We start from the raw sequence: 12,489 nt of genomic DNA, 5'->3' as shown, positions 1-12,489 counted from the left end.
CAGAACCTTTCCACTCAACACCAGCTCCCTACCGCATTTCACAACTGGTGGCTAGACTCACATGCTACAGAGAAGAGAGAGAAGAAGGATTCATCAGAGAGTCTCACTCTGGACCACTTTTGCTCCCTGTACCAATGAACTCCTTCTCGATGATGCCTTTTTTAAAGTGGGATGGGTTTAACAGGCTTTTGAGTATACAAAACAACCTGATTTAATGGCCGCGAAATGCTTCTGGCAAAATCACGTGTTCAACGGCGACCAGCGGCATGCTTTCACATAACATTCCCACCTTCAGGGGCCTTTTTTAATCTCGTGATGACACATCTGGACACACCCATTAACTGTAAGCACAGTAGTGACACAGCGGCTACGAGCCGTTATCTGTTCGTCCACGATCGAAGGCTCTCAAATGACGTCTTGCAGACGTGTTGCCGTACCCTACATAACGTCGCACTAATCGGTACCAAAACGGGTTTCGACAGTCACTTTATTGCTTGAACTGTCGAATATATACAGAGCGTTCGCTGCAGCTAACACTTACCATCCCCTACATTTTCTTTTAATATATTTAATATATTTTTTGTCAGGTGATCCGTGGCAGCTGTCGGTTACTGCGTAGCGATTGGCAGTTGATCCTTAGCAAGCATCACTTGTTCCTTTGCAACTGTCAAGCAGCGTAAATAACAAAGAAATGAAGAAAAAAAGGGCATAAGGGATGTAATAAATATCTAACATACAAACAGCAAATATATTTGGAAAACGACCAAGAACTCCTCTTACACTACTGGCCACTAAAATTGCTACACCAAGAAGATGACATGCTACAGACGCGAAATGTAACGGACAGGAAGAAGTTACTGTGATATGCAAATGATTAGCTTTTCAGAGCATTCACACAAGGTTGGCGCCGCTGGCGACACCTACAACGTGCTGACATAAGGAAAGTTTCCAACCGATTTCTCATACACAAACAGCAGTTGACCGGCGTTGCCTGGTTAAACGTTGTTGTGGTGCCTCGCGTAAGGAGGAGAAATGCGTACCATCACGTTCCCGACTTTGATAAAGGTCGGATTGTAGCTTATCGCGATTGCGGTTTATCGAATCGCGACATAGGTGCTCGCGTTGGTCGAGATCCAGTAACTGTTAGCAGAATATGGAATCGGTGGGTTCTGGAGGGTAATACGGAACGCCGTGCTGGATCCCAACGGCCTCCTATCACTAGGACTCGAGATGACAGGCATCTTATCCGCATGGCTGTAAGGGATCGTGCAGCCATGTCTCGACCCCTATGTCAACAGATGTGGACGTTTGCGAGACAACAATCATCTGCACGAACAGTTCGACGACGTTTGCAGCAGCATGGACGATCAGCTCAGAGACCATGGCTGCGGTTACCCTTGACGCTGCATCACAGACATGAGCGCCTGCGATGGTGTACTCAACGACGATCCTGGGTGCACGAATAGCAAAACGTCATTTTTTCGGATGAATCCAGTTTCTGTTTACAGAATCATGATGGTGGCATCCGTGTTTGGCGACATCGCGTTGAACGCACATTGGGAGCGTGTATTCGTCGTCGCCATACTGGCGTATCACCTGGCGTGATGGTATGGGATGCCTTTGGTTACACGCCTCGGTCACCTCTTGTTCGCATTGACGACGCTTTGAACAGTGGACGTTACATTTCAGATGTGTTACGACCCTTGGCTCTACCCTTCATTCGATCCCTGCGAAACCCTACATTTCAGCAGAATAACGCACGACCGCATGTTGCAGATCCTATACGGGCCTTTGTGGATACAGAAAATGTTCGACTGCTGCCCTGACCAGCACATTCTCCAATTCTCTCACCAATTGGAAGCCTCTGGTCAATAGCGGCCAAGCAACTGGCTCGTCACAATACGCCAGTCACTACTCTTGATGAACTGTGGTGTCGTGTTGAAGCTGCATGGGCAGCTGTACCTGTACACGCCATCCAAGCTCTGTTTGACTCAATGCCCAGGCGTATCAAGCCCGTTATTACGGCCAGAGGTGGTTGTTCTGGGTACTGATTTCTTAGGATCTATGCACAGAAATTGCGTGAAAATGTAATCACATGTCAGTTCTAGTATAATATATCTGTCGAATGAATACAGGTTTATCATCTGCATTTGTTCTTGGTGTAGCAGTTTTAATGGCCAGTAGTGTATACGAACATTCACTCAGTATCTCTGAACAAAATGTGTTCACTATTGTGTGGAAAATTTACTCCAGGTGGCACAAGTGATGGCAAGTGGGGGAGTAGGTTCTTTGAAACACACAATAGAAAAGAATGTAGGTTTAGTTGAGTAGTATATTTATTTTTTGTACATTATGAAAAGAGCAGTACGTGACATTAACACTTTCGCACAGATTATCTGACGCAACACTGTCGCGCACTCGGTTAACGCGCTAACGAGCGAAGCGCACCAAATGTGCTGGCAAGGCTGCCCGCCATCGTCTTTTTGCTCCGGCCGGCGGTGCGACCGTCTGCGGACGGAGCTCTCTCATTCTCTCTCTCACTCTCTCTCGTACACATAAATATTAGCTTTCGCCACCACCGGGTGGACGCAAATAATAGTCCCCGACGGCGGTATAAATGCCGTAGGTAACTGGACATTTTCCCACTGCAGCTCTATTGCAATATTAACAGATTCGTGGGCGTAGGTGTTTTGGCCTTTTCGTAGTGTGTGGAACTGCTGAGTCGACGTGTGAATAAGGCAGGTTGTAGCAATCAGAGGGATTACCCCCCGCCTGTCAGGGTGGCTGTTTTGGGGGGCTACAATAGAGCGTAGTGGGGGCGGAGTTTGAGAGACGGGCGCGCCCCCGGCGGTGGCTGAGTCGTCGTGTGTGCGGGCGGCGGTCAGTATCCGGTCTGCTGCGGCGGCTGCTGCTGCTGCTGGGGCGGCCCGTAGGCGCCGGCAGGCGCGGGCGCCGGGTAGCTCGCCTCGCCCTGGTACGAGACCTCCGCGTGGAAGCCGGTGGCCCAGTCGGCGGTGTAGCGCACCACCTGGACGCGGCCGTCGGGCAGCAGGTTGCGGTACTCGCCCTGCACCACGTCGCCGTTGCTGTTGGCGCGGTGCGCGTAGTCGGCGCCGTGGGCGTCGTCCTTCACAGCGTACTCGAAGTCGAAGGGCATGCCGGGCACGTGGACGTGGTCGTGGTGGTGGTCACCCTGCAACACCCGCAGAAACAGGTGTCAGTCGACTGACTATATTACTGTGGGGCACTGTCACCCAAACCCAGTTGCATGTCCTGTCTGCTACCAGTGGCAACAAAAGTTTCATTTTCAGTCTCTGTGTATGAAAGGCAATGTCCCGACTGACTGGCTGACCGGCTGAGTCATCATCGCCCAGCCCAAACCAGTACGGATCGAAGCTTGAAATTTGCAGTGGGTGTTGATCGTATACTATAGGCGTTGTTTAAGATGAGACTTTTAGCCGGCCGGGATGGCCGAGCGGTTTTAGGCGCTACAGTCTGGAACCGCGTGACCGCTACGGTCGCAGGTTCGAATCCTGCCTCGGGCATGGATGTGTGTACTGTCCTTAGGTTAGTTAGGTTTAAGTAGTTCTAGGGGACTGATGACCACAGCAGTTAAGTCCCATAGTGCTCAGAGCCATTTGAACCAACCAAAGGACTTTTAGAAATTCCATCCCTAAGGGGGGTCAAATAGGGGTGAAAAGTTTTTTGAAAATACTTCATTATGAAAGCATTTTAAAGCGAAGTTTATTGCAGTTTGAATCTGCCTTCCAGGTTGAAAATAAAAACATTATGTGTTCCACTGTCTTTGGACAATTAACTACTAAGGGGTGAAGTAGGCGATGAAAGTTTTGATGGAAATATTTCATTATGCAATCATTTTGGAAACTAAATGTATGAAAATTTGTATTTGGCTTCTCTCTTACAAGGGAACCTCCCCATCGCACCCCCCTCAGATTTAGTTATAAGTTGGCACAGTGGATAGGCCTTGAAAAACTGAACACAGATCAATCGAGAAAACAGGAAGAAGCTGTGTGGAACTATGAAAAAAAATAAGCAAAATATACAAACTGAGTAGTCCAAGATAGGCAACATCATGGTTAATGAGGACTGAGGAGCACAGTGGTCCCGTCGTTAGCGTGAGCAGCTGCGGACCAAGAGGTCCTTGGTTCAAGTCTTCCCTCGAGTGAAAAGTGTGCTTTCTTCATTTTCGCAAAGTTATGAACTGTCCGTTCGTTCATTGACGTCTCTGTTCACTGTAATAAGTTTAGTGTCTATTTTGCGACCGCACCTCAAAACCGTGCGATTAGTAGATGAAAGGACGTGCCTCTCCAATGAGAACCGAAAGCATTTGATCGCAGGGTTCAAAAGGGCTCTGAGCACTGTGGGACTCAACATCTTAGGTCATAAGTCCCCTAGAACATAGAAGTACTTAAACCTAACTAACCTAAGGACATCACACACACCCATGCCCGAGGCAGGATTCGAACCTGCGACCGTAGCAGTCCCGCGGTTCCGGACTGCAGCGCCAGAACCGCACGGCCACCGCGGCCGGCGATCGCAAGGTAATAGGTCAACCGATTCCTCCACAGGAAAATACGTCTGATATATTCTATACGACACTGGTGACAGCATGTGCGTCACGTGACAGGACTATGTTGTCGACCACCTAACTTGTACACTTGGCGAGTGGGTAAAAGGATTCTTCTACCTTGCCCGATTTAGACTTTCGCATCGGACGGACGGACAGATAATAATTGTCTGAAAATAAAAAATTAAACTTCTCACTCGAGGGAAGGCTTGAACCAAGGACATCTCGTTCTGCAGCTGCTAACGCTAACCACGGGACCAGGGTGCTCCTGAGCTCACATTATCTATCTTGCGCATGGACTAATCAGTTTGTATATTTTGCTTATTTTTTTCATAGTTCCACACAACTTCTTCCTGTTTTCTCGATTGATCTGTGTTCAGTTTTTCAAGGCCTATCTACTGTGCCAACGTATAACTAAATCTGAGGGGGGTGCGATGGAGAGATTCCCTTGTTAGAGTTAAAAGGCACGCATTTCTCTGTTTTTGGCAACGGCCTTGCCGTAGTGGATACACCGGTTCCCGTCAGATCACCGCAGTTAAGCGCTGTCGGGCGTGGCCGGCACTCGGATGGGTGACCATCCGGGCCGTCATGCGCTGTTGCCATTTTTCGGGGTGCACTCAGCCTCGTGATGCCAGTTGAGGAGCTAATCGACCGAATAGCTGCGGCTCCGGTCAAAGAAAACCATCATAACGACCGGGAGAACGGTGTGCTGACCACACGCCCCTCCTATCCGCGCTCTCAGCTGAGGATGATACGGCGGTCGGATGGTCCGGATGGGCCACTTGTGGCCTGAAGACGGAGTGCATTTCACTGTTTTTGAAAACTGAACCCCTAAGGGATTGAAATAGGGAGTGAAATGTTTTATGAAAATTTTTCATTTTCAAATAATTTTTAAAGCAGAATCTTTGAAAATTGGTATTTGGTTTCCAGGTTGGAAATGAAAAAAAATTCGTACTACATTGTTTTGGAAGGTCAGTCCCCAATGGGCTGAACTAGAACCATCATCACCCAGGAAAGACTGCTGAGGATAGAAACTTGAAATTAGGAGACGGTGTTGATCTTATGCTGTACGCATCATTTACCAAGGGAATGTTCGAAATTTCGCCGCGTGAAGTGGCCATGCCACAGGTTGCACGGCCTCTCCCGCCGGAGGTTCGAGTCCTGCCGCGGACATGGGCGTGTGTGTTTTTCTTAGCTTTAGTTAGTTGAAGTAGTGTATAAGTCAAGGGACCGATGACCTCAGCAGTTTAGTCCCTTAGGAATTCAGATACATTTGAATATTTTGTTCGAAATTTCACTCTTAAGTAGGAGAAACAGGGGATGAAAAGTTGTATGAAATTATTTCATTATGAAAGTATTTTCAAACCAAAATCTATGAAAAAATTGTATTTGGATTTTCTGTTAGAAATGAAAAAGAATACTTGTTTCCGTGTTTTCTAAATTAGACCCCCAAGAGGGTGAAACAGAGGGTGGATAATTTTAGGAAAACATTTCATTATATTAAAAAAAGCTAAATATAGGAACCGGGGAATCATTTCTCTATTAGACATAAAGAAGTATATGTTATGGGATGAAAGTTTGTATGGAAATATCACCACAAGAACGCTTAACGCATGATTAACAAATACCTTGGACGCCAGCTACCAGAATAGCTTTTTGGTCAGACGTACACTCGGAAAAGACCATGCTTCTACGGCTTTAATTGGCTTGAAAAGTTTTGTTGCAGTTTATGTACAACTTAAAAATTCGACAAAGAAAAGACTGTACAGACCGTACAGTCTATATGAACAAATTAGTGGGCACTAAGCTAGTTTATAATATTGGCCCAATTTAAAAATTCAAAATGCAAAACGCGATCATAAATTATTCATTCAGAAGTACAACCTTACGTTGAAGGTTTAACACAATAAGTCAAATATTAAAGTGCAGATTACATTCATTCAGTTTTTGAGAATGTGAGCACGTAACCACTTGGAACAAACTCTAACATAATTTCGAGCTTTTTCGAAGCTTTTTCTCGGCGACGAACCCTCTCTCACAAAAATGATGAAATGAAAAAGTTAAGCGCTTAGTACAGTTTCGCTGTTCGTGCCGTAAAACTTCTGCACCTGGTATGAAGTGTTAATTTCGGGACTGCTACGGTCGCAGGTTCGAATCCTGCCTCGGGCATGGGTGTGTGTGGTGTCCTTAGGTTAGTTAGGTTTAAGTAGTTCTAAGTTCTAGGGGACTTATGACCTAAGATGTTGAGTCCCATGGTGCTCAGAGCCATTTGTTAATTTATTACTTCCTCGCTACTAACTCTACTCGCAATACATTTTGCAGACAATATACGCATATAAGATTGAATGTGCAAGCGAAATTTTATCATTGTAAGACATAGACATTGAAATGTGTGCAAAACTAGCTTTTCTTAAAATGGCCAGTATTTAACACATTAACTCATTTGTAAAATAACCAGACGTTTGAAGCTTTTAATGTAATGGGAACACGATTCTTTAAAGATTCGAGGGTGGGGGTTTGTATAGAACAGGTACTGTAACTCAGAAGGAAGCCTGCTAAGGTTGCCGGCCGGTGTGGCCGGCGGTTCTAGGCGCTTCAGTCTGGAACCGCGTGACCGCTACGGTCGCAGGTTCGAATCCTGCCTCGGGCATGGATGTGTGTGATGTCCTTAGGTTAGTTAGGTTTAAGTAGTTCTAAGTTCTAGGGGACTGATGACCACAGATGTTAAGTCCCATAGTGCTCAGAGCCATTTGAACCATTTGAACCTGCTAAGGTTGAGGCGGGTTATGTTGGAACAGCCCTTCCCTTCATTCCTTTTCACCCCATGACATCCAGAATTCAATTATATTGCCCAGCTGAAAAATATTGCCTTCCTGCTCTATGATTTGCATTAGTTTACATATGACGTTCAATGTCCGAATTTGCAAGTATTGTCTGTAGGCTCCGCTATGATAGAAACTTTCTTTAAAGTCCCTGTCGCCTAAAAAAATCATTTAAATAATTTGAATTCACGTATGGAATATATATATATATGTCGAAAGGGTCTAAGCATATCAAAAACCTATCCTAAATTTTAAATTGGGTCAGATGTATGTCAATTTTCTTTGAAACGGATGGAACTTTCCCATCCAGGCAACAATTAAAACGTAGTTATATTAATAAGCGATTAATCCAGAGCACGGTATCTAGAATAAGGAATGAGCTCAGCACACTCACTTTAAAGTAACCAAGGGGTTCTATGGCTCGCCGCCTATGTACGTTCTGAGAGCCGACTCACCAGCCTCCGCCACACTGCCCATTTAACCGTAAACTCGTCGCTTGGGTCTTTTCTGGTTCAAGTGGACTCCACGGGAGTAGCGACATTGCCCCTACATAAGGACCACTGGGCATGACGATGGTTGTATACCACCATAATGACTGGCGGCTGTAACTATATTTATAAATATTATAATGTGGGTTATAATTACAATGCAGCTACTCAGGGAGGTCCACTGTGTACTGTAGTTATGGCACCGCAACTTGATGGATATGTTAATGCACTAATGTGGAACCGTTTCACGCCGGAAAAAATAATACTTCAAATTTTGGCCACCAGGTGCAAATCTGGCGCTGTACAGCATCTCGTGGACGTCTCCGTTGCTCATGTTGAACAAACTGTGTAAGCGGCTGTTAACAATGAAATCAGCGTTATGTCCATCTCACTTTCTCCATCTGTTGTGCCCACACCCCGTTCCTAATTCTTCACATATGGAATCATTTCTACACGTCTTTCTTGCACTGACAGCGACGGCTTTTCACGTGATGCCACCGAGCGAGGTGGCGCAGTGGTTAGACACTGGACTCGCATTCGGGAGGACGACGGTTCAATCCCGCGTCCGGCCATCCTGATTTAGGTTTTCCGTGATTTCCCTAAATCGCTCCAGGCAAATGCCGGGATGGTTCCTTTCAAAGGGCACGGCCGACTTCCTTCCCCGTCCTTTCCTAATCCGATGAGACCGATGACCTCGCTGTCTGGTCTCCTTCCCCAAACCAACCAACCAACCACGTGATGCCAAAACTGGAACTAATTTTTTCCAGCGTAAATCGGTTCCGCATTAACGCTCTATAATATCTAGTAAGTTTCACTGCCATACGATAATTGCAGTCGACAATGGACTTTCGTGCGCAGCAGTATTTTAATTATAACCACCCAGTATACAGTGTTCCAGGCAGAATGGTCAGTATTCAGGAATATGACAGGAACGAAGCAAAAACGCCTAGCAAACGTGGGCTCTAAAATCATACCTTTAGAACTATGGGTATTTGTTCTTCTTCACCACTGTGAAACACATCTCTTCTACTGAACACGTATCCAAACCTCTTATGGTGCGCATTTTAGAGCCTATGTTTACTAGACATTTGTTTCTCGCTTTAATCTATAAAAGCACATCTCAAGTAGATGAAATTTGTTTCACAGTATCGAAGACGAAGTGCTCATAGCTGTTAAGGATATATATATATATATATATATATATATATATATATATATATATATATATATATATATGTGTGTGTGTGTGTGTGTGTGTGGAACTGGAATGAACAAGAACTCAACCACTTTGCTTAGACTGGGTAAAATTTATAAGTTTTCCGTCTGAAACGTGGACTATAACATGGAACTTACCTGTACTCAAGACCTCACCGTTCCTGTAATGGAATACATTTTCGTCTTACACCCTTCACGGTCTCACAAAACAGAGCTTCATTAAAGGCTATCTGATATCGACAATCGATCATTTCGCCTTGTCAGTGCTACTTTTAACTCAAGATTGTGCACTGGGCTTCTGTACTAAGTCATGAATTGCCTCACGCCACTGGACGCTTCAGTGAGGGGGAACGAGCAGACGAGTAGGAAGCTACCGCAGTGCCATCGTACTCGCTAAATTAGTGGTGGCAAAATGACGTGTGTTCTTAAGTTGTTGTGTGTGCCTTTAATAAAGGATGTCTGCTTGAGACGTTTGTATGCTTGCTGGGAGGTGGGAGCTTTTCGCAGTGTTCAGCAGACTACCGTCTCAGAAGCAGCCCTGTGGATCTTCCGAGCAACCTTTTAGTCACACAAGGTATCAAAATGTGGAATGATGAAGAGTAGGCTCTAAGCAAGAGATTGTGGCCTAACTGTGTGTCTCCTACACAGTGAGATACGCTGAGTAGTGATGTCATGTGGAGTAATTTACACCATTTAATTGGCAACTGAGCGTGGCAACAGTGTTAAAAGATTACTGCTCAGGAGGTTCTGGCTTAAAAGCTACTCCGGCCTGCATGAAGTTTGTGCTTACGATTTATTGGTATTTACTGAGAAATAGTAAAAGCTAGGAACCGCGTGAAAGAAGACTATATGACAACAAGCAAAGTGAACTAGGCAGATCCAGTCCATCCTTCAGCCCTTATCTTGCTATCGTCCAATAATAAATACCTGAAGCATTTGTAGTAAAACCTATATAATCTCTCTAAAATAAAAAATAATCCTCTTTATTTTGTCAATCACTTTTTCTTGTGTCTTATTTTATTTCCGAAGTACGTGTCTTAAAAATCCAACTGTAGAATTTGAAGTCATCGTTTCACTTTTCAGTCCTTTCAAGTCTATGATGACTGAAGAAATACAGCGAGCTCAAATGAGCTACAGTCGACATCAACAGCGAATCGTTCTCGGGCCTGCCAGGTTGTAGCGAAAATAAGCATTGGCATGCGCAATAAGGAAACCGGAGCGCCAGACTAGCAGATTATCATGTATACAGGTGCATGAGAAGAAGTTCTCTGCATCTAAAATTTGACTAATGTTTTACACTCATAATATCTCCATTTATCGTGGGAAATGAGATAATAAAGCACAACGTACGGGGTCGACCGAGTCAGATCGAACTGTTTATATATACAGGATGAGTCAGGAGGGAACTTTCATGCTTTGAGGGGTGATGGTATTAGTGATTCTGAACAAAAAGGGCCATACGAATGCATGTCCAGTTCTTAACAGCTTCCTAGGAAACTAATGAAAACATTGGTGAACAGGATAAATGCAAGTGAGCGTAAATGAAACATTGTGATCTCATGTTTTGTGTAATCGGACACATTTCCTCACAAAAAACGTTCAAAAAGTCCACCGTCAATTTTAGAACATTTTGCTGTTGTGTTACTCATTTGAGCTCTTACGTACGGTCCTTTACAGCGGCTCTAGAATTCCCATTGCGCCGGCCGGGGTGGCCGAGCGGTTCTGGAAGCTACAGTCTGGAACCGCGCGACCGCTACGGTCGCAGGTTCGAATCCTGCCTCGGGCATGGATGTGTGTATGATGTCCTTAGGTTAGTTAGGTTTAAGTAGTTCTACGTTCTCGGGGACTGATGACCTCAAATGTTAAGTCCCATAGTGCTCAGAGCCATTTGACCCAATAATTCCCATTGCAGATCCCGTCGACAGATATATCATGTCATCGTACTGCACATTTGTGAAGACATGTGGCATTTTCACTACACTGACTGAACTGCTTTGTCTGCACACGTAACAACACTGCAGTACACGCGTGCAACCAATGTGGCACTGAGACGTGAGGTAAACAACGTGTTGTCTTGTAGGACTCGCCGCCCCAAAATGCACATGTGAAATGCTCATTGAAATAGTCAGTAACGGCAACACTACGTAGCCGAATGTGGCTTTGGTTGTATTCGCATGTGAGTGCTGATGAAGCACATGCGATCGACGCCTGTGATTTTCAAACAGCTGTATGTCGGATACGGTCCACAAAAGTGTACATGTCCATTTGAATTTTTCGCTTCAAAATCATCAATAGGAACCCCTTTCAAAGCATGCTCCTTTCCTCCTGATTCACCTTGTAAATATGGTATGACCAAAGATGATAGTAAGAAAAACCGCAGATAGCGAAAGTATGAAGGCACGCTTAAGCTACTTCTTGTACCATTGACCCGTTGTCAAGAGCGCTGCTTCTGTGTGTCATTTCTCTGAGTAAAGAAAACAGTTAAGAAAACTAATCTTTCTACAAATTAAAGATGTTTGATGTTCATTTATAGCTCACCGAGTGAGGTGGCGCAGTCGTTAGCCTCTGGAATCGTGGTTGAATCCCGCTTTCGACAGTCCTGATTTAGTTTTCACATGATTTCCCTAAATCGCTTGGGAAAAATGCCAGAATGGTTCCTTCGAAAGGATATGGCCGACTTCTTTCTCCATCGTTCCCTAATCCGACGGGACCGATGACCTCGCCAACCAATTAATTTCTAGCTCCCAGCGGACACTCATCTCTCAAGATATCTTCTACGTCCCTAATATTGTAATGCAAGTCATGCTCAAATCTTCCCTTCGGTCCCCTTCGCCCATAAGAATCTATTATTGGTTACGTGTGTAAAATCTTTAATCTACGGTATGTGGTTCAATGTAATATTTTATGGAGCGATTGAAGGAACAGCCTTGTACAACTCATCTCGCCCTTGTAATGTCGGAATAGCTCATTCTTTGTTGCTAACCTATCTCGTTAGGTCGTTAGTAAATTGTTAAACCATATTAAGTAGCGATGATTGGTTTAACTAGGATACTGAATAGCTTATGTGAACTACGCATCGTAGATACACAGGCGTGGAAGCAACCTCTAATTTTCTACTATATGTAATACCAGTGCACTTTCAAGAAGACGACCACGTAAAAGTGTTACGGCGGTGCACCTCGCATTACAACCTCCAGATATAGTTCTCTATGAAATCCCGTTAAATGTCAAGGTAGCTATGCGCAGTGCAGAATCTATTTGCAGTCGTAAGTATAGCGTTCGGCGTATCTCCGTGACCGCGTAACCGTGGCAGAGAAGCAATTGACGCTCTCGGGCTTCTAGCTTGGCGGTCTCTCGGTCTGGTTCCGGATTATCC

At 45.0% G+C, this 12,489-nt stretch overlaps 1 protein-coding gene and 1 pseudogene across 1 annotated transcript in view; one reads left to right on the top strand and one right to left on the bottom strand.

Moving 5' to 3' along the window:
* Window positions 1-2,318: 2,318 nt before the first annotated feature.
* LOC124615882 (cuticle protein 19-like) overlaps window positions 2,319-12,489 on the bottom strand; it is a 69,474-nt gene continuing 59,303 nt past the window's right edge. The window contains exon 3 of the mRNA XM_047144049.1: window positions 2,319-3,193. Coding sequence (XP_047000005.1) covers window positions 2,882-3,193 — 312 coding nt within the window. The 3' untranslated portion in view covers window positions 2,319-2,881. The remainder of the gene's footprint in view (window positions 3,194-12,489) is intronic.
* LOC124617067 lies at window positions 5,073-5,190 on the top strand (annotated as a pseudogene).

This window comes from Schistocerca americana, chromosome 5, assembly GCF_021461395.2.
Source record: "Schistocerca americana isolate TAMUIC-IGC-003095 chromosome 5, iqSchAmer2.1, whole genome shotgun sequence".
In the NCBI taxonomy this organism is placed as follows: domain Eukaryota; kingdom Metazoa; phylum Arthropoda; class Insecta; order Orthoptera; family Acrididae; genus Schistocerca; species Schistocerca americana.
The sequence above is the reverse complement of the archived record's forward strand: the minus strand, read 5'-3'. Positions and strand labels throughout refer to the sequence as shown.